At 41.1% G+C, this 23,170-nt stretch overlaps 2 protein-coding genes across 2 annotated transcripts in view; one reads left to right on the forward strand and one right to left on the reverse strand.

The window, feature by feature from the left end:
* The window catches only part of LOC128831339 (phenolphthiocerol/phthiocerol polyketide synthase subunit C-like), a 33,662-nt gene extending 24,648 nt beyond the window's left edge, over positions 1 to 9,014 (forward strand). The window contains exons 4-7 of the mRNA XM_054017651.1: positions 878 to 1,038; positions 2,139 to 2,342; positions 2,975 to 3,156; positions 3,438 to 9,014. Coding sequence (XP_053873626.1) covers positions 878 to 1,038; positions 2,139 to 2,342; positions 2,975 to 3,156; positions 3,438 to 9,014 — 6,124 coding nt within the window. The remainder of the gene's footprint in view (positions 1 to 877; positions 1,039 to 2,138; positions 2,343 to 2,974; positions 3,157 to 3,437) is intronic.
* Positions 9,015 to 13,722: 4,708 nt separating this feature from the next.
* LOC128831340 (patched domain-containing protein 3-like) lies at positions 13,723 to 22,667 on the reverse strand. Its single transcript, XM_054017652.1, is given in 6 exon segments — positions 13,723 to 13,797; positions 13,799 to 15,381; positions 15,849 to 15,931; positions 18,860 to 18,969; positions 21,570 to 21,658; positions 21,977 to 22,667. Coding segments are annotated over 6 exon segments (2,631 nt in total).
* Positions 22,668 to 23,170: the final 503 nt, after the last annotated feature.

Here is a 23,170-nt window from a genome sequence, read left to right on the forward strand (position 1 = left end):
CAGAGATTTGGCTTGTCATGTAATCACAGTTGAATATGCAACACAAACTCTCATAGTGCATGCTGTATATATCATGGAATCATAAAAATTTAAGGCTGGAAGGTACCTTGAGAAATCATAAAGTCCAGTCCCCGGCACTGAGGTAGGACCAAGTAAACCTATACCATTCATAATAGGTATTTGTCCAACCTGTTCCTAATCCCGGTAATGGGGATTTCACAACCTCCATTGGAAACCTGTTCCAGAGTTTAACTATGTTTAGAATTAGAAAGTTGGCAAGTAAAGCAGGGCAATTACTTCATGTGTGTTGCATACTCATGTTACTACACCCTAAAATGATATTAGCTTTTTTCACAACTGCTTCACATTGTTGACTCTCACTAAATTTGTGATCCACTATAATCCCCAGATACTTTTCAGCAGTACTACCATCTAGTCAATTATTCCCCATTTTGTAGTTGTACATTTAATTTTTTTTCCTAAGTGCAGGACTTTGCACTTGCCTTTACTGAATTTAGTCTTGTTCATTTCAGACCAATTCTCTAATTTATCAAGGTTGTTTTGAATTCTAATCCTGTCCTCGAAAGTGCTTACAGCTCCTCCCAGCTTGGTGTCATCCACAGATTTCATAAGCGTACTCGCCACTTCATTATGCAAGTCATTAATGAAAATATTGAATAGTACCGGACCCAGCACTGACCTACATGGAACCTCACTAGATATGTTCTCCCAGTTTGATAGCAAACCATTGATAACGACTCTTGGATTACACTCTTTCAACCAGTTATTCACCCACCGTATAGTAATTTCACCTAGGCCACATTTCTCTAGCTTCCTTATAAGAATCTCATGCCATTTCCTGATTTGTATGTCTTAGATTTAACTCATTTGACAACAAGCTGTTTGGAATTAATGATGTGGAAGCTGAGCGCATGGATCCTCAACAAAAGTTACTCTTGGAATGCACGTACAGAGCCCTGGAGGATGCAGGAGTCGCGATGGAACATGTCAGTGGCAGCAAAACAGGGGTTTTTGTTGGTAAGCTTGCAGCCTAGTGGTGAACCAGTTCATAAATTTAGCATCTTGGAAAACAGTACACATTTCTTTGTACTTTACATAGTTATCTAACATTATTCATTTAATGATGAAATATCTAAAGCTACCATGCTCTGAACAGTGCTGCATAGTATATGTTATGAACAGTTCACATTGTCTAATGAATTAATTGTATTGTTCATTGTTACATAAATGACACTCTAAGTCTAAATCACAAATAGCACTGCCTGGCTAAGTAGGGGGTGGACACTGTGCTCTCCGGATGGAGGTAGCACTGTGGATGCTTCCCTTGCACTCCTGACATCTCTGGCAGCCTTTGTGCCTCCAGCTCCTGGTGCTCCAGCTGGTCGAACTCCTCTCTCTTCCCACTACAGGGCTGCATGCCCACAGGATCAGTAACACGGCTCCTTTCCCCTCATCTATCTGCTCACAGGGAGTCTATTGGGAGTGCAGCTCTTGCCTCACTCAACCCAATGTCTCATCAGCCAGCTAAGCCCTGCATGGCTACATGGGATGGGGATGGTTCTTATAAGGCCTTACTGCCCTGCTCAGCTGCATAGGGCTTTGTCAAAATTGAGCGCTAAGGCCTGGGCTACCCAAGAAAGTTGTGCTGGTTTCACTAAAGGCATGATTTTAAAATCCATTCAGTTAAAATAGTGCAAAAGGTCTATGAATTCTCTTTTAGTTTTAAACCAGGCCCATTTTGGTTTAGTTTAAGTTAATTAGGAATCCGTTTAAGTTAAATCAAAATAGGGGTTTGTCCCAGTTTAACTGAATCAGTTTGGAATCACACCTTTAGTTAGACCAGTGAAACTTTCTCTTGCAGACGAGGCCTTCATGTCATTTAATACCTTCAGACAAATTTCAAGTGTCAAATATATAGATCAGGAGTGAAATCCTGGGCTCACTGAAGTCAATGGGAGTTTTGCCATTAACTTGAATACAGCCAGGATTTCACTCTAGGTGCTGATGTAGCGTGGCACAGGATAAAATTACAAGAGCAAAGAACACCGCTAGGTTTGGATCTGATCATATGTTTTAATCTCTCTCATTAACATGAAGCATGTCTGCTGTTTTTACAGGTCTTATGAATCGAGACTATGAGATCATATCAAGCAGAGCAGTAACTGAAATAAATCATTACGATGGAACTGGGGTAGCAATGAGCATAGCTGCTAACAGGATTTCATACACTTTTAATCTGACTGGACCATCACTTTCCATCGATACTGCATGCTCATCGTTTCTTTTTGCTTTGCATTACGCCTCACAAGCAGTTAAACAAGGTACCGGGACTAAAAGTAAATAAGCAAATAAATTAGGGTTGATACTGTAGTTAAGTTACTAAGGTATAGATGTGCAGTGTCTCACTGTAATTTGACTAATGTCACAGCTGGTAAAGCCTAAAAGCATTTGTTTTTTACCATTACCAAAATGAAAGTTTGCACCCTCAGTTCCACTGGTACGGGTTACAGGGCTTTATACCACCTGTGAAAGGCAACAGCAACTGTCAAACACTATCACTGATTTTTGGCACCCATAGAAGATGTAAGCCTTTGTTGGTGTCTGCCATTCTTTCAAATCACATTATCATGATTCATGAAGGGGTGGATGTTTTTTGTTTTTATAAAAGACCAAGAGTGTTTACTCTCTCAATGGCTTCTATTAATATGCTGCTGTCTACTCAGGCCCTTTCCAAACACTGAGAATTTTACCATCTGTTGGGTATCAGGGCCTGAAAGTTTGAATATGTCTATGCACTTTCAGTGGGTCAGTTCTGTTTTTATAATCTCCCTGCAAATTCTTTTTATCACTAATGGGCACTGTTAACAATTCCAAATATTACTACAGTGTATTAATGTAAATCTGTAGACATGCAAAGAAAATGGAAAACAGTCACACATTTATTTTACCACAGGAGATTGCGAAGCGGCTCTGTGTGGAGGAGTGAACTGCATTATAGATCCCCGCACCTTCGTATCTCTGAGTAAAGCAAAAATGATCTCTCCCGAGGGGATGAGTATGCCCTTTTCTAAAAAGGCAAATGGTTATGGAAGAGGAGAAGGCTGTGGTGTTCTTTTACTGAAGCCACTAAAAAAGGTAGGTTCATTTTCATAGAGCTTCCAAAAATAATATTTCCAAATACCCAGGACTGTGCAATTCCCATTCTAATATGTTCTCTTATGGGAGGACATATTCACAACTCTAGACTCTTCTACTGTGAGGTTAATATCCAGGGCTAAAATATTTAGGCACTTATCCTAGTGTAAGAAGGGTACATTTAAGAGTTAAACAGAATGTTCTGTCTGCCCTTGTTCTTCCTTCTGTTGTAAAAATCCCAAATGATCCCATATATTTTTTCAATTTTTTTTTAAAAACAGGCACTAGAAGACTACAACAGAATATGGGGAGTTATAAACATCAGTGCAGTAAATCAGAATGGCAGATCCGTGACTCCAATCACAAGACCATCTCAGACAGCACAGGAAAAATTACTACGCAGCATTTATCTGACTCATGTTGACCCATCAGTTGTGCAGTATGTTGAAGCACATGGCACAGGAACTCCTGCTGGAGATCCTACAGAAGCAGAGAGTCTAGGTAGCATCATTGGTAATAACAGATCTCCTAAAATGCCTGTTCTAAAGATTGGTTCTGTTAAAGGAAATGTTGGCCATACTGAATCAGCTGCTGGGGCAGCTGGGTTAATTAAAGTTCTTTTAATGATGCACCATGAAACGATTGTTCCATCTGTGCATTACAGAGAGGATATTAGTAGCATAAATACAGAGAAGTTAAATCTATCAATTCCAACAACAGTAGAGAAATGGGAAGAGTCGAGAGAATTTGGAAGAGTAGCTGGTGTCAACTGTTTTGGATTTGGGGGAACCAATGCCCATGTTGTTGTCAGACAGTTTAAGCAAACACAGGTTCTTCCTCCTTTTAAAAGACCGATTGAATTATTTGTACTCTCTGCGGCTTCAAGCAAATCCCTTAAATTGACAATGGAAGACACAGCTGAACAGTTAAACATAAGCAACTCAGTAACTCTCCCAAATCTGGCCTATACCTCTGCCTGTAGAAGAAGCCATGTAAATTATAAGTACAGAAAAGCATTTGTTACAAACTCTCTTCAACATTTACAGCAACAAGTTGCATTAGCAGCTAAGACAGAAACAACTCCGTCAAAGATGACTCCACAACTAGTTTTTGTGTTCTGTGCTAATGGAGTAAATTTCAAAGGGATCTGCAAGACATTATTGAGTTCAGAGCCAGTATTCAGAGACAAATGTAAAGAAATAGAAATGTTATTTCAGCAATATGTACCCATCAGCCTCCTGGGATTAACTGAAAGTGAATGTGAGGATTTCTCCAGGCCAGAAATTGCCCAGCCTTTGCTTTTTACTCTCCAGGTTGCCTTAACTTCTCTTCTGAAACACTGGGGAATTAAGCCAGTGGCTGCTGTTGGCCATTCAGTTGGAGAAGTTGCTGCTGCCCATTGTGGAGGGTTTCTTTCCCTTGAAGATGCCGTCAAAGTAATTTATCACAGGAGTAGGTTACAGGCGAAGGTTACCGGAGGCAGAATGTTGGTAGTTGGTAACATCCCTGTTCAAGAAGTATCAGAAGCCCTTGGCCCGTATTCTGGGAAGGTGTGCATTGCAGCTTTTAACAGCCCTTCTTCCTGTACCTTGTCTGGAGATGCAGACTCTGTGAGTGCCCTTCAGAAAGAACTAGCTCAACTGTTCAACAAGAGAGACATATTTCTTCGTGTTTTACATGTCCCAGCTGCATACCACAGCCACATGATGGATCCAATAGTTAAGGAGATGATGGAGCATTTACAATATTTGGAAAAACAGAAGCCGGAAATTGAAGTGATTTCAACACTGACTGGGAAGGCTGCTTCCGCAGATGATTTCACTACAGGCAAGTTCTGGGCCCGACATGCTCGAGATCCTGTAGCTTTCACACAGGCCATAGTGACTTCAGCTAAAGAAAAGGACAATGTTGTGTTTGTTGAAATAGGCCCAGAAAGAGCATTACACAGGTATATAACGGAAACACTAGGCAAACAAACTAGAGTTTTGTCCTCTTTGCAAACTGATAAAGAATATCAGACACTTCTTAGTCTTGCAGGGAATCTGTTTGAATTGGGATATAATCCTGACTGGCATCACTTTTATGAAGGGTATCAAAGTTTTCCAGCAGCCTTTCCAAGGTACCAGTTTGATCGTAAGAAGCTAATGACCTATTTTGACATCCACCAACAAGCAAATCGAAGAGCTGTAAACTCAAATCATCCTTTGATTTGCAGTTTGAACAACGACAACACCAAATTCAACTGCCCAGTTTCCCAGGCATCAGCACCCTATTTATATGAGCACAAGAACAATGGTGTTGCTTTAGTTCCAGGTGCATTTTTTGCAGAGCTCGGTTTGGCATCTGTGATGAGTAGTTCGAGGCCGAAAGTGCCTTTAAGTACTTGTCAGATTAGTATCAATTTTTTGGCACCATGTGTTTTAAACCAGAATTCCCATGATTTAAAGATAGAATTGGCGTCACAAAAAACAGTGACAGATTTCAAAATACTGTCATCCTCAGCTGCAGTTTATGCATCAGGACAAATTAAAAAGAAGTCTGAAGCTGCAGTGGAAGAAAACAGCATCTCCTTTCAAGACATCTTTCAACGGTGTAAATCAGTAGTTACAGCCGATGAGGTTTATGAAACACTGTCTCAGGTTGGATTTCAATATGGTTCCATGTTCAGACAGTTAAGTGATGTATTTTACTGTGAAGAGCTAAAGGAAGCTATAACCAGCATAAAGGTGAACAGAGAGACAAGAGAAGAGATGTCTGACTATTGTATCCATCCAGTGCTGTTAGACTGTTTTCTACAGATGACCGCTGTCATGACGACAATAACTTTCCAAACCAGAGCAGGCTTTCCTTCTGGCATAGGCAGCCTTGTAGTTTGCAGACCTCTGGAGGAGGAAATGATGATATATTTGAAAACAAGCAAATCAACTGGGAACTACTTAGAGGTTTGTGGATGCTTTACAGATAAACATGGCTCTGTTTTGGCAGAACTGAAACGTGTTGGGATCACTTTTATGAAGCCAACATCCCCCAGAGACAATGAGTTGCTCTTTGAAAATAAGTGGAAAGAAATATTTCCCGCTCAGACCATAGGAAGTTTAGGGGAAGCACCCAGAGTCATTGTGTTTGCTGACAGACTTGGAATAGCTCAGCAGCTCAAAAGATACTTACACAATGAGTCGAAATATGTTATGTATGAAGATTGGGAGACATTGTTGGAAACCAAGAGTTCAGAAATGACTGCACAACATAAAATGAAAAGGGAGCTTGAAGACTACCAGGAAGTTTTGTTCATGTGGGGAATTCAGAAGTTAAATGACCAATTCCCAAGCAAAGTGGTGGCACATTTAGCTAAGTGTTGTGAGGCTTATCGCCAAATTATTGTGGCATTAAGAGAGAAAAAATCCAGTTGTTCAGTTAGAATAATCACCTACAGAACAACAGATAAAAATGTAGATCATCTTAACCCTGGGTTTGCTTTGTGTGGCATGACGAGAACCTGCATAGTTGAAGTTTCAGAAATCACATTTCAGATGATTGACATCAGCTCTTCGAGTACACTGGACATCTCAGCCTTAGCAGATGTTATTGTAAAGTATGAAGGACAGGATCATCCAGAAATTTGGATCAATCAAGGAAGAATTTACACTTCGGAAATCAGACGCACACCATTTAAAGATGTGGATTACAGTCAACCTTCAAAGTCTCTTCAGAACTCAGAGACGTTTACTTTATATACTACAGATCCTTACCAAATGAAAGATTTATCTGCTGAAATAGCCAATAATACCATTACTCAGCTTGAAAATCACAGTGTTGAAGTTCAAATGGATAAAGTATGCATCCATTCAGAAGACTATTTTCCTGTTAGCATTTCAAGCTGTAACTTTGGGAATACATTGTATTGGAATTCATATACAATAGACAAACATAAGCTTTTAGCTCTGGACTTCAGTGGCACAGTAACTGCAGTAGGCAGTGAAGTGAAAAAAATTAAGGTAGGAGATCATGTGGCTTCATGTTATCCACTTGTTGCATCATCAAGAGTCACGGTTCCAGGGACAGTTTGTTTCAACATCAAGAAGTTTCCATGCTTTAGAAATGTACCTTGTGTGTCATACTTTATGGTAGCATGGGAAATTGTAAATCAAACATTACCAAAGATGAAACACAGTGGGACTTTAGGTATTATTTCTACTGAACCAGAGTCAATTTTGTGCAAAGTGCTCGCTCTGACAGCACAGGAAATGGGCTGGGGAACAGTACTTGCAAAACCTACGTCTGATCATTGGCAACGTGTAAATCAGTGCAATGCCCTTGTTTATCTGCCTCCAGTAGATGGAATGCCTAAGGAAGTTCTAGTCCGTCTTTCCCATCTCCGAGACCTTGTGATAGTACATGGTAATCAACAGTCTGAATGTTTTCGATACCTAATTGGAAGTGATCAAGAAAACATTCATGTTCATATACTGAAACTTTTCAGTACCTTTCAGAAAGCAGCTCTGAAACAATCCCTAAGGGCTGTCCACGGATGGATCAAATCAATGCAAATGAAAGAATTAAAAAACCTATCATATTCTGTTTTTCAGCAGACTGAGAGCTTTGAAAGTACAAACAGTGTACCGACCTCCTATTTCACCTGCAAATCTATCCCACTGGCTGTGCTGAAAGGGGATGTGGCGACCAACAGGATTTCAGACATACCAGTATATGAAGCACAGAAGAAAATGTTTAAGCAGAATGCAGTTTACATAGTGGCAGGGGGACTCACTGGGCTTGGATTTGAAACTGTAAAATTTATAGCCCAGAATGGAGGGGGCTGTATTGTAATACTTTCAAGGAGCAATCCAAGCAGTGAGAAGCAAGAAGAAATCAAGGCTTTGCAGAATCAGTGTGAAGGGAGCAGAATAGTCAGTTTACAGTGTAATGTTATTTCTAGCTCTCAGGTTGAGAAAGCTATGAGTTCAATTGACAGAATCTTCCCAAAGAGCCCAATCAAAGGTGTATTCCATAGTGCTGTGGTTTTGCATGATGGACGTCTTGAAGCTCTGAACTTATCTCACTTTGAGAAAGTGTTAAGTCCCAAAGTTGCAGGGGTAATAAATCTCCACCAGGCTACCAGAGGGCAGGAACTTGACTATTTTGTGTGTTACTCCTCTGTGACTTCATTTCTTGGAAATTCAACACAAGCAAACTATGCTGCTGCTAATTCTTTCCTGGATGTTTTCTGCCACTACAGGAGGAATTGTGGACTTTCAGGACAATCCCTTAATTGGGGTGCCTTGAATCTTGGCTTATTGCTAAATCAAAACAACATTCAAAATATTTTGGAATCCAAAGGCATAGATATTCTGCAGGTACATGAAATTTATGAATATCTTAAAAAAAGCTTAATTCTGAATAATCCTCAGCAAGCTGTAGTCAAATTAAATTTTGGAACTCTAAGCAATCATGTTCTTTCTCGAATAGCATCACTCAAAAGTCGCTTCCGTACACTCGTTTCAGAAGAATTCGGCAGCAAACTTGAGGTATCTGAACAAGGAACCCCTCAGAATTTATCTCCAGTCAATTCTAAAGATTATATCACCTCATTGGTGAGTTATCTCAGTAGTACAAATGCAAGTGATCTTACAATGAACACATCACTTGCATCACTGGGCATGGACTCTATGTTAGCCATGACGCTACAGAATCGTATCTTCCATGAAAGAAGGGTGGAGATCCCCCTTGTGAAACTACTTGATCCTCACACAACTATGTCAAGTTTAGTACTATTTTTAGAAGAAAGTTCTAATGAATGTGGGTCACTTGAGAAAACAACTTATGTAGCAGAAAGTATCGAAGATGGAAGCTGGTTATAGGAACCCATTTCATGGAGTAATTTGGTAAATTTGGAGTTAATAGGACCCTAGTGATATTTCAAATCAATCATCATACACTTTGGGTAGAATAAAGCTTTGAATGATAATAAGTTAGTTCTTTAACACCAAACCAGCTTAGTTTTGGTACTGCACTTTACTCATTGTATGCATCATACCTTCTGTATGTAGCACACATTTTTTGTTAACATGTATTAGTAAAAACCACAGTAAATTGATGTATATACATCTTGATTTTGCAGATTTGTATATGAAATAAAATATAAGTAAATTGTATATATTTTCTGTTTCGATATTAATGAATAATAGATTGATTTGACTGCATCGTAAATAATGAATATCGTAAAATAGAACAACACAATATCTTAGCAATTGTTTGTGATTTATATTATTCTTATTACTTGCTTATTACATATGTTATTTATGAATACATATCATTTCCATTCAAATGAAGAAATGCCTTGCATGATGCTACCACATATTGTTTGTAGGGTTGTAGCCACCTTGGTCCCAGGATACACCGGTCTTGTCTCTTCACCATATATCGTAAATCAAAAAGCTGTCACAACTGCTACAAGCTTACATTTTTTCTGTTTTAGTTATGAATGTTTACATATCCATGAAAAATATCAGAATGAATATATATAAAAGCACACAGTATAACAAGTTAATCTCAGTTCATTGTATCAATTATTATCCATCCACTATTAAAAAGCAAACGCATAAATACAGTAGAAAAGAAAAAACTAGTAAGTGTTTCCGTTTTTCACTGCCTTGTTTTATTTCTTCTTTTTCTCCTCTTTCCCCTCCCCCTTTTCCCTCCTTAATGCTTTTTTAAAAGCCCTTATTTCATTCAGGGTAAAAAAGGTAATATGGAAAGGTTGATATTTTTAGAGGAGCTTGAAGAAGTTAGGTTCCCAGTTCTCAGTGAAATTCCCTTAGGTTCCTTTGAGCCAATGTTTATTATTGTCCTTTTTAAAATAATACCTCTGGGAGAAAGTGGAAGGGATAGTATTTCACCAAAATAAGACAACAGCTTCTGAAATTCAACAGATGCTGCAAGATATCCAGTTGGAATTCACTGGAGTTCAGTGAACTGCTTATGATGATTAGGCTTGGTAAGATTATATTTTTATTGGTAAATCTCAATGAACATTGATTTCACTGAACACACACAAACTGATGTCAAAATATTTCCATTGATTAATAATTCAAATGTACAAATATGCAAAAAAGAAAAATGTTGCTTTAGAAATTATTAGCCCTGGATTTAAGGATATTTATTTTTTATATTTTGACATTTGATGTTGACCATTTGTGTTTTAACAGTAATAAAGCTATAAGTTTTTGAAACTGGATGTCTACTTTCATTAAATAATTGTCTGACCCCACCATAGTTTCCTGCAACTGTGAAATTTAAATAAACATGCTTAAAATCCATAATTTTGCACAAATCTGAACATTTTAATTGATAAAAATCTTTTTAAAATGCTTAAAAATAAACATCGATATTATCCCAAAATAAAAATTGAATTCTGCCAAGTCTACTTATGAGCAAGTCAACTACAGACCCAGTGAGGCTGGGGAGAATCCAACCACTAAAGAGTCAATATGCCTCAGATGCTTGATAACGGCAGTATTATGTGGATTATGTACTGGAAGAAATGAACTTAAATAGTGCTCTTTAAACAGGTGTTTCCATTTTGTCTTTTTCACTCAAAGCCAAGGAGATATTTATGCAGGGAGCAGGGCAGAGAGTTAGAATTTTGCAGGACACCGTATTTGGGGAGGGCAGGAAGTGCTGAGAAGCAGCTAAGGCTTGTGCTGGACTGGGGTGCACATGCAGCTATTGCTCTGATAAACACTCACTTCTGTTTCACTGACAATGTCTGAGGCTCACAGTTCTGTGGATGAGCCCCCCGCACACCCTATTGTGGGGTTATTGCTACATTACAACAGTGGGCCTTTCTAACACCTTGGTAACAGCAGCAGTTTTGCAGGGCACATAAAAGGAAGCCAGGAGGAAACGGATCAAGTACCAAAGGTTTGTGGAAGCCTTGAAACCCTGCAAAACTCTTATCCCTCGGACTACAGCCGTCCCAAATGTCCCTTCCTTGGGTGAAATCCTGGCCCCCATTAAAGTCAGTGGCAAAACTCCCACTGCCTTCAATGGGTCAGGATCTCACTCTTCTGTTTTACATAAGAAGAAAACTATAGTCAAAGGGATTGAGGTACAGTGGGACTGGGATGGACAAAGCCTTAGAGGTCCCTTTTCCCTCTTTTCCCTGTAGGTCCTTGCCTACCCAGTCTGATGCTGATGAGTGGGTCCCACATCTCTAAACAAATCTACTGACACCCTAGGGCCTTCTGCTTTATTAGTGTCAGCCTCCGTTTTTTGTGAGCACAGTAATGAAGAGATTGAAACCCTCAGGCACTTCTGGCAACTGTTTAATGTAAACTCACTCAAATAAAAAACACACTAAAATAACACAAACCTTCCAGCTTCCCCTAAACCAAATGTCTGTAAAATGGGGATAATGATGTTGATTTTCTTTGTGAAGTGCTGCGAGAACTACTGATGAAAAGTGCTATATACGAGTTCAGCGCTATATTATTATTTATCATTATTGTGTTAATCACTGCACAAACACGGAGAGTGAGAGACAGTCCCTGCCTCAAAGAGCATACAATGTAAATAGACAAGTTAGACTCAGGGTGGGAGAAGGAAAGCATTTTTATCCCCATTTTTCTGATAGAGAAATCAAGGAGAGCAGATGGAGAAAAGAATCAAAAATTGGGAGTGCTTGAGAGGCAGGGAATAATATTAATGCTGATAGAGTGAGACACAGGTGAGTCTGCAGTGCATCACCTTTAGGCAAGTTTTGGGTGCTTAAAAAACAAGGTGAAATATTCAAAACATTTTTAAGCCATTTGTGTTTTCCCAAAGTCAGGTCAGACTTTGGTTGTAAAAAGTGTCTGGCTGCTCAGGTCTCTGCTTGGGCAGCCAGCCAGGGGGTTTAAAAACCCACTGCTATTGCATGTGTGCCATACTCTCAGTGTTGTGCCCTCAGTCCCTGCTGCCCTACCCCCAAACCCAGTTCTACCCAAGCGCTATAGCAGCATCTGAAGAAGTGAGGTTCTTACCCACGAAAGCTTACGCTCCCAATACTTCTGTTAGTCTCAAAGGTGCCACAGGACTCTCTGTTGCTTTTTATCTTTGGAGTATTATTGAAAAAGAGGAATTTTAAATTACTATAGTGGGCCCTCTGCCAGTGGGCATTAAGGGGCTTTTAGGATCACTGCTTCATACTCGAACTGCCAGGAGAGACAGCTCTCCACAGAATGGTTAGTAGTTTTTGTCTGCCCTCTTACGATTAATGCACATTTAATAGTTATCCATAGCTTCTTAGAATATATCACAGAAAGAGCAAATCCTCCCTCAAGGGTCAGGGCCTTTCAGGAGACCTCCAGCCACCACCACCACCAGAGATCCCAAAACCATTGCGTGCTGACCTGGGGTGTGTCCCAGGAGACGATATTTCACTCTGTAACCAGCATCTGTATGTCCATCCAGTCTGGCTGATTGTAACCTATAGCTCCTGCAAACTCCAACGCCTTTGCTACACATGGGCTGGGCCAGGCAGATTTCTGGCAGGGAAACTGTGGCAACCCTTTCAAATGTCACCAAATCATCTGGTTACATTTGGGTCAGAGGGTAGCTATTAAACAGGGTGGCTGCTGATGAGGTCAGATGGGTCAAAGGTGGCAACTCGGCTGCCATCTGCTGCAGTAGGTCCCGGGGTGCTTCTGCTGTTGTGCAATAAGCTGCTGATCCTGAGTTGCCAGTTGCTGCAATACTTAAGTGCTGCTGCTGCTCCTAGGCCTGGTTTTCAATCAACCACTTTAACAATTTGTCTGCTTCCCTGGTAATATAGGGCGCCCTACATTTAAATTTCATGAGAACGTACATTATGAGAAAGCCCAAATAATGCTTGCACAACTTAACATATTCTTGACAATATTTCTTTTGAAATCTTTATTGGTCATTTAACAGAGAATAGATAAAATCAACAGAATACACCCAACAACATATATCCTTCATAGAATACAAGAGAGTGGCAATCTTAAAGCTGGTCACTGAATTATGTCAAGCAGGGTTATAATGAGTGACAAAAGATTATGCAGCAGTGTGGAACTGGTAGGAGCTCTTCAATGATCTCCAAACCTTTTAATACTTTCTGTAGCGTTTTGGTAAAGGAAAGTGTCATTTCTGAAGGGTTTTATCTGGACTCTATTGAAACATGCTTTTAACGTTAAATGTATTTTAACAAAGCTTTTTTGTTTGGTAATCTTCTAATATGATATCATTTCACTTGACCCACGTTTTCTCTTATGATCTAAGGGCTTATCTGGATGAACAGTTTGTGCATGGCAAACTGGGGTCTAATCTACAGTACACTTGCATGCTGTGCAGTAACTGTCCATGAGGACTCTGCTACAGTGCGCTAAAAGTTCCCTAGTGGGCTTTGAGCTACTCCCATTAAGTGTTAAACCTGAACAGTACAATCTGTGACATTTTCATACAATGCTAATTTAAATCTGCAGATTAATGTTTTGAAACCTTCAACGTGTTCTTTTTGGCTGATACGCTGTATTTTAAATTGTATGTAAATTTATGAGCAATCTGGATTTATTTTGCCTTCAGCATGAAGCTGTTTGATACATTAATTGGATTTTGTCTGTTACTAAAAGAGCTGCTGTTTTTTTCCTATTGTTTTTATATTTACTCTTTTGTTTGATGATGTGCCATAAATCCCAAAAAAGTTTAAAAATACTGCAATAAAAACAAGACCATGAACAGCTCCAAACAAAATAACGAGAAACATAATCTTAAAAAATGTTCTGAAGATGTACGTTTGTGCTGCAGACAGCACAATTACTCCTAATATAGTGGAGATAGCACCTTGTATCACCGGGTAGCCAAGAAGATACAGTGCATCAACTGCCTTCTCATTCACAGTTGACTTTTCACTTGAAACAAATGCATAAGATATATGAGCAGAAAAATCTACTGAAAATCCGATGCAAATGACAAGATTGATCATAGATATGGAATCAAGATTGACATCCCAGTATGTCATGAAACCAGCAACGCCAACAACAACAGAAGCAATAGCGAAAGTTACCCACAATGAGCAGAGTGGATTGGGAATAAGCAGCAAGGAAACACACAACATAACTCCAGTAGCAATTCCAATATTCTGAATGGTGTTTGGCACTATTACGATATACTGATCATAGTATATAAATGCTGGGTGATGTACCATTAATGGGATCTTACAGTCCTTGGCCAGGTCTCTTAATTGGTGTAAAAGGTTTTTCTCATCAACTGCAGTAGTAACGTTCACTGTTTGAATGAAAAAACGTGAGGCTGCTATTTCCTTATAGCGAATATCAATGTCCCATTCAAACTCTGGAAATAATTTATATAGTTCAGATAAATTACCCATGAAAAACGCCTTAGTATCTATATTCAGTGAACCAATTCTAGCAACATTCGCATACATTCGTAGCCATGACTCTGACAGATTCCTGTCCACGTAGGAGTTATTTTCTAAAGACTCCATACAGTTCTCAATGTCATTACGAATGGATAGATTCCAATATGGTACATTTTCTGTGATAGTGACCATAATCCTAGGACCGTACTCTGAGAAATATTCATCTTCCCAATCATAATACTGAACAACATAAGAATCGTCACTAGCCAGATTTCGCAGGTCTATACCTTCCTTCACCTGAGTACACCCATAAATACTACTAGCCAGGAACCCTCCATACAGCAACACCACAAACACTTTGGTCCAGATCTTTGTAAGGAAAGGACCATAATATTTCCTAAAGAATTTGTTCATTGGATGTTCATCTTCTCCCACAGAAGATTTATCAGAAAAGCCTCCTACACAGCACATGTTGTACAAGTAGGAGCGATGAGGCTGAACAATGTCCTTCACTTTTGTGAAAATTAACCAGTGTCTGTTGCCTTCTTCCCTTTTACCATTTAAAGCAAGAACAGCTCCAAAGAATGTGATGTTGTATATATAGCAGAAGATGAAAGCAGTTCCTGTGTAGAGACAAAAGGACTTCACAGACTGAAAGGAAGTCATGATCCCTATGTAGAAGGCTAAAACATCAGTGAGAGTGGTGATTGTGATAGACACTGCTGCCTCTGCATAAGTTTCAGCCATCCGCTTTTCAACCTTATTTTTAGGATTAGTCTGTTGCCAGCAGGAGATCATAATGAACATGTCATCAACACCAACCCCTACAAAAGGGAAAAGGTGAATAGCTTATTGTACATACCATCAATATCAATTCTAATGGAAAATAGCAAAATTGCAAAACAAGCAATGACTTAAACTGAGCAATAAGCATTGTGTTCGCACTAAGTGAAGTTATGGACCCACAGAAAATAAATGGCATCCATCCCCTCCATATACAAGGTAATGTATTACATTTTCCCATGGTGAGATCTCTTTAGGTGAGGTCTCTCTTTCTCTCTCATCACATTTCTCTGAAAGAGAAAGCACGCCTGGGATAATGAGGTAGATCCCTCATCCATGCTATGGAAAATACAGAACTGCTTTTGGGAGCATGGACCCACCTTCAACCTCACACTAAGCTGAATGGCCCCCTGCTGCTGTACCTCCTGCTATAAACCATTACAAGTGAGCCCTTATTTTGCACATTCTGCACTGCTGAATAACAGAATGGATAAACACCTGGAAAATGACTGTCGTACCCAGTGGTCTTAACTTGTAATTGTGCTGATCCCTGCTAACCCAGAAGACAGCACTCCAAAGGCTGCAACCCACACTTTATTTCGTACACAGTCAACCCTGGAAAATTATGTACAAAGCATCTTGTTAAGCTTTTAAATGCTGTGGTTTTATATTATATACTTAGATTATAAATAATATAAAATATGCAATGGCGTATAATCCTTATAATACATAAATTATAATTACCATGTTTTGCAAAAGCAACTTTGGTTACATGATTCTCATTAATACTTTAATGAGAGTGTCAGGTATTAACATTTTAAAGTCCTTCAGATTAAACTGCACAACCAGTGACTCAGTGTAGGTGCATGAGTTTAACTGACAGCAGAATTGTTGTAGCTCTCTATTCCCCCATCATACAACAATGAGTAAAAAGAAAGCAATATGATGCCACCTATTGGGAAGCAAAGAGTTGTGAAACTCTGCCCTGATTATGTAAACCACAGTTTTCTTTGACTCCTTGGCTCCTTGCCTGAGACGTGTGGAGTCCTTTCTCCTGTTCTCTCCCTCCTTCTGCCTCTCTCTCACTATCTTGCAGAACACTAAGGAAAAAGAGAAGATAGGAAAAAGGAAAGGAAATGACCAGAAGCAAGAAACCCGAGGGCTCTCTTTCAGACTGGAGAGAAAGGATGAAAGGCAGGGCTCTGAGCGCTGCTGCCGAGCACCTGTGTTTTGCGTGGAGGGAAAGGCTCAACTGGGGCAGCCATTCAATTGGACATTATGACTCCCACCTCTGAGATGGATGCCAGCATGTCTTGTCTTTGCCTCTCCTATGAGCAGCAAGTGGGCTTCCCTGATAGGAGTACATTTGGCTGTAGAACAGTGCCTGTCTGACAGATTGAAATGAGCACCCTGCCTGGGCCTGAAGTCCAGCTTCACAGCTTACACAGCTCTGTGATAGCTTCTCTACTCTGCACAGAGTTCAGAAGTCTCCCAGCTGGTCCCGTGCTGGTGAGTCCAAATTTGACAAACTTTATCGGTAGGTAATAATTTTTCTTTTGGCCTCGTCATTTAGTACATTGCTTGGAAAAGGAAACTATGCAAGTTATGTTGTGAATGTATATCTTAGTTTGGTGTGAAATACATTATTTTAGTGCATCTGTGTCCTTCATAAATGAAAACACAGGGCTTGATGTGGCAAGGTCCTGAGAATTGTGAATCCCCCTGCTAAATTCAGCAGGAGTAAAGAAAACTCCATCTCTAGCTACAGAATCCCTTGATACTATGCCCGTCAAGGCAGTATCTAAGCATCTTGCAAGAGATGCCCACTGTCTTTCAGAATCAACCTCTCTAGCAGATGCTATGAAAATGCCCTGCTGATCATTTACACATGACGAGTGCATGGCTATGTGAACCGTTTCTTTAAAGCTGTCACAGAAAACCAGGCAGGAAAGGGTTGGGGAAAGTTGTAGATAGAAACTCTACAGTGAAGCAGAGAGGGACAGAGTCGCTTTAGTGATAGCATTGTTTTCCTTATTCGAATCGATTTTTTTCTGCTGAGGGGACAGCATCTTCTGTGATTCCTTACATTTGTCACATGACATAGTGTTAGACATTGACTAATTTTGGACATAAAAGGAAAGGAAAATGCCAAAGTTCCTTCTCTCCCCAAGTTTTTCAGTCCGGTACCTACGTGGAATAGCCTGAGTGGAAGGAGCATATCACAAGATTCTGAGACATAAAGATGCTTACCACAGGGAACAGCAATGCCCAGGGAAGTTCAGGAGGCATGAAGCTGTAAATGTTTATAAATGGATTAAAAACTCCCTGACAGCTCACAAAATGTAATTGCAATTGGGAACTCATCATCAAGCAGGTGTGTGTCCAATAACAAGAAGACGGGGGATACAACACCAGCCAAAAGTGATCATTTGGGCAAGCGATCTCATCATGCTGAGTACCTAGGCAGGGTGAGTGTGCCCATGCAAAGGAGATCAGCTCCTGAAGTCCTCTTCTACAGCTCATCACTAGGTGTCAGGGGAGAGCACATTCAGACTCTCCTTACATTTTTAACGAGCATCATCAGCATGGAAGCATGTCCTCTGGAATGGTGGCCGAAGCACAAAGGGGCATACGAATGTTTAGCATATCTGGCACATAAATACCTTGCAATACTGGCTAAAAAATTGCCATGAGAACGCCTGTTCTCACTTTCAGGTGACATTGTAAATAGGAAGTAGGCAGTTTGTTTTAGCGATTGGCTGAACAGGAAGTTGGACTGAGTGGACTTGTAGGTACAAGGTTTACATTGTTTTGATTTTAGTGCAGTTATGTAACAAAAAAAATCTACATTTGTAAGTTTCATTTTCATGATAAAGAGATTGCACTACAGTACTTGTATGCGATGAATTGAAAAATAGTATTTATTTTATTTTTACTGTGAAAATATTTGTAATAAAATAATAATATAAAGTGAGCACTGTACACTTTGTATTCTGTGTGGTAATAGAAATCACTATATTTGAAAATGTAGAAAAACATCAACAATATTTAATAAATTTCAATTGTTATTCTATTGTTTAACAGTGCTATTAATCATGATTACATTTTTTAATTGCGGTTAATTTTTTTGAGTTAACCGTGTGAGTTAACTGCGATTAATCGACAGCCCTAAGAAAAGTAATAAGGATATGGGAATGTGTCTACGGAAGCAAAGAAGTCAGGGAAATATCCTAAGCAAGAGCGAGTGCCTATTTTCTGCGATCTCTTTTCAAAGACAGCATTCATGTACAGGCTTTGATCTCAAAATTTACAATATTATTGTTAAATTTAAAATTGATTCAGAAACAGAGGAAACCTTTATTTGTGAAGAGACTTTTAACAAGATAAGTTCTACTCTGAAGTTGGACCAGCAGAAGTTACTGTGCTCAAGAAATGGAAAAACCTCTGAAATATTAAAGAGTAATATTTATAAATGAACTGCATTTTGCTGTGATTTATTTTAGGAATGTAAGTATGGACATGGAATCTTCCTTTTGTGCTCACCAAAAGACTGATCGCATGATGGATTTCTGAAAACTGTACGTGTTCAAAAATCTTTCAAAAATCAAAAAGGCAGAGTTAAACAATATACTGTTCAGCCATTTAAATACAGGCTAAAACACAAGAAAAATAGCCCGTAATAAAAGTTGATTTAAATAATGCAAATAAAGAAAAGTCAATTAGGGCTAAATTATTCATTCCTCAATAGTCGGTAGACCCACGAATGGAAGTTCTTAACTGGGGACAGAGGCCAATTAGTCCTAATGTTGTCATTTTTAGTCTGACTACTTTAAAGACTAACTTTAAAATGGTTTGTGTTTTTAAATGGTGTAGGGATAGTTATGAAATTAAAGAATTAAAGTTAGCTTAAGTTTGGTTAAGAAAATAATATATTTGCTTTATGATTTGAGGTTAGTAAGAAAAAGACCCCAATCAACAAGTAAAAGAAGGCTTTGAGAATGATGATTTATAAGACTAGAATGTAGTGTGGGACGGATGTATGGTTCAAAAAGTAACTATAAAATAAAGTGCTGCAGTAACAAGACTGTGACACCCTGGCACCCCAATATTCACCACTATCAAGTAATTAGGATATGTTCAGTACAAAGTATGCCTTGTGAGGTATCATTCTAAAAGTCTTGATCGGCTAGACATTAATATCTCATTGGATTGTATGTGCTATCGTCGTATGTCAAGTTATGAAGTTTGGCTATGTATGTGTTACTGAAACATGTTGTGAGGTTGTAAACTCCCACAAGCAGCCTTTCAGGTACAACAGTAAAAAGGCCAAACCATGTTACTAGCTTATTGAGGAAATGCACAAGGGCACAAGGAACTGTGTACAATAGAAACCTCTCAGAGATAGTACTACACAATGGGAACTGTTTGACCAGGTCACAGCAAAAGAGCTTTCCAGCAAGTAGGAAGAAGATATAAATGGGGGACAATGACATCATGAGGCTATCTCATTCCCCCTACAACAACACACCTGGAAAGACTGAGGAACAAAGACCGAACTGTGGGAAGTGATGGTCCCAGGCTAAAGGGATTTCTAGTCTGTGAATGAAAACCTGGGAAAGCCAAGGCAGCTTGTGCCTTAAGAATCTGCCAGCCTGATTATCACTCAAGGTGTGAATTTCCTAATTCATATCCTACCTATCTAGTGTGTTAAGCTCAATTTGCGATTTTGTTTATTTGCTAGGTAATCTGCTTTGATCTGTTTGCTATCTCTTATAATCACTTAAAATCTATCCTTTGTAGTTAATAAACTTGTTTTGTTTTATCTAAACCCAATTTGTGAAATTCATAATGGGGGAGGGGGAAGCTGTGCATATCTCCCTCCACATTGAGGGAGGGGGCGAACTTCATAAGCTTACGCTGTATAGTTTACTATGCTATGCAAGATGGTCTAATTTTGCATTTATCCTCCAGAGGGCTGTGTGCACTTGAGTGCTGGGCCATTTCCTAGCTCAGTCTTCCCATGCAGAGCTCATTGCAGTCTCTGTGTGAGTCTTCAGCTGGGGTGTGTCCCTACCTGTGTGTGTGTGTGTGTGTGTGTGTGTGTGTGTGTGTGTGTGTGTGTGTGTGCGCGCGCGCACGGGAGGAGGCCGGAGAGCCTGGCTCAGCAAAACAGTGTAAGGGAGCCCAGGCTGGTGGAGCAGGTGGGCTCAGTGAAGCCCTAGTACATCAGGTGGCACCCAGGACAGAGGGGTCCAACCCGTCACAAATACAAATAAAAGAAAGGCCATGGTGGAATAAGGATAAACTGCTTCAAACTGGATTTTGCTAATTCTAGCAAATTCGCTGAAGGATATAAAGAGAGCCATGAACCTGGAGAATCTTTACTAGATCCAGCCCAATCATGCAGGGGCAAAGCAGAATGAGAGGACATTTCTTTGGTCTGCTCCATCTGTAAGTATAGTTGATCATACATGCACGTTACTGCATTGGATGTAGTAAATTACTTATGGTCTAGGCCTGGGGTGGGCAAACGTTTTGGCCCAAGGGCCACATCGGGGAATAGAAATTGTATGGTGGGCCATGAATAATGCTCACAAAATTGGGGTTGGGGTGCGGAAGAGGGTGCAGGCTCTGGGGTGGGGCTGGGGATGAGGAGTTTGGGGTGTAGGAGGGTGCTCCGACCGGGGATTGATGGGTTTGGAGAGTGGGAGGGGGATCAGGGCTGGGACAGGGGGTTGGGGCATGAGAAGAGGCTCAGGCGGTGCAGGCTCTGAGCGGTGCTTACCTCAAACGGCTCCTGGAAGCAGTGGCACGTCCCTTCTCTGACTCCTATGTGAAGGTGCGGCCAGGTGGCTCTGCATGCTGCCCCATCCATAGGCACTGCCTATACAGCTCCCATTGGAGCGCGTAGGAGCTGAAGCAGGGCCATGCCGCAGCTTCCGGAGGCCGCGAGATGTGGCCCCGACCCTGCATCCCAGCGGGAGCGCCGAAGCGGGGCTGAGTCACGTGGTCCCCAGACCCAGCGCCCCGGCTGGTCTGGTTTTCCCACCCCTGGTCTAGGCTTTTTAGATGTGGTGAAAGCAATTTCATAGGTACCATTTGGCCTTTAGATTTAATAAAGGAATTTATGGTTAAGTTAATTGCAACACAGGGACAGTTAGAAGACTAAACCTTGCCTAATTTAGCTTTTATTGAAAATGGAGAACACATTCTTGTATTGTTGGAACAATTCATTTTCTAGTTTTTGTTTTACATGAAATGTTGATGTCTTGAATCCTAAAACCAAACAAACAGGTTCTACAGGTTTCACAAACAAACCTGGAAGAAGAGATTTTCCTATCCCTAGAAAAAAACAGAAAATTCAGCAAAACATGAAACTCAGCAAAATGCACACATTCATATTACAGCTTTTTCTTGAACATTTCATACCAATTATTCTTTGTTTTGTAAAAATGTTTTCTTCAATTCAAGGATAACATAATGAAAGGTTGATCCCACATAGGCCAAAACTAGAGCTGCATAGGTGCAGGAAGGGAAGCTTTTCACCTTAGAACCTGGCAGCTCAGTATCCTGATTTTGGTCATTGACAACTGCCTTGAATCCATATTTTCAGATACTCCTGCAATGGAGCAGGCATAACTAGTTATATAGGAAACTAGCGAGTTCCTCTGCCAGCCAGCTGAACGCCTCCTAAGAAGGTGCCCATGAAAACGCTGCTCCCGAACACGGGGTACGTGAGCTGCGGGAGGAGGGTCTCTAGCCGGGCCGGCTCCCCCTGCACTGCAGCCAGGAGTGGGTTGGGGCTGCCGCAGGACCCGTTGCTCCGGACGCACAGGTCCAGGTAGGAGAGTTGGGTGCCCGGGTCCCCCCCGGGAACAGCGAGGCTCTGCACCGCCCCGTCCAGCCGCAGGAGCTCCCCGAAGGCTCCCGCCGTCAGGATGTTGTTGCCCGAGGCGGAGACCGTGATGAGGGAGGCGAAGGCGCCCTCTGTGAGCAGCCTCTGGCCGGAGAAGCGCTCGGAGTCGCGGGTCGGGAAATGCTCCTGGGCAAAGCGCCTCTCGCTCTTGGCGGGCCCCCCGAGCGGTGTGAACTGCCCCTCGATGTCATTGGCTTTTCTCTGTGGCAAGAAGAGGAAGCCCACGCCGAGGCCGCCCGAGAGCAGCAGCGGGAGCAGCAGGAAGGGCCACGGGTGGGCGCCTATCAGCCCCCTGAGCCGGCCGAATCGCCGGCTGAGAAACAGGGCAAAGTTGTCGTGCAGGGGGATGGTCAGTTCGGGGCCGGGACCTGGTTCTGGGTCCAACTCAGAGCCCATCTGCCCGCTGTCCCGCCTCTGCTGCTCCTCAGGCCCCATGTCTTGTCCGCTGATCCCCGTTCCTGGCTTCCTGCGCCCCCCGGCTGCTCCTGGCCCCGCTCCCTGCCCCGGCGCTAACGGTTCAGGGCGGGGGGAGAAGGGCAGCGGCCGAGGAGAATCACGAGGCCAGGCCCCCGAGCCAAGTTTTGTTCGAGACTCGCGACCCGACCGCGGAGGACACGAAGGATTCAAAGGAAGGCCGGTAGGAGACGAGGCACAGGTGCGTTGTATGTGAGAGCGTTCAAGAGCGGCGGTTGGCAGGAACCGGCACACTGTGATCTTTTGGCAAGAACCGTTTGGCTCAAGTCTGTGCGGGGACTAATTACTTTTGTTTATTTAACCTGCAAGCTGGTGGGGTCTCTCCGCACACATTGTTAAAGGATTTAAAAGCACTTTATGAAAAAGTCCAAAAAGCTGCCTCCCACTTATTTCTTATTGTAAATTTTTCAGTAGCTGAGCCATGGTTCTTCAGAAGACTTAGAAATTCTGGATACAGATGCCCC

This window comes from Malaclemys terrapin, chromosome 2, assembly GCF_027887155.1.
Source record: "Malaclemys terrapin pileata isolate rMalTer1 chromosome 2, rMalTer1.hap1, whole genome shotgun sequence".
In the NCBI taxonomy this organism is placed as follows: domain Eukaryota; kingdom Metazoa; phylum Chordata; order Testudines; family Emydidae; genus Malaclemys; species Malaclemys terrapin.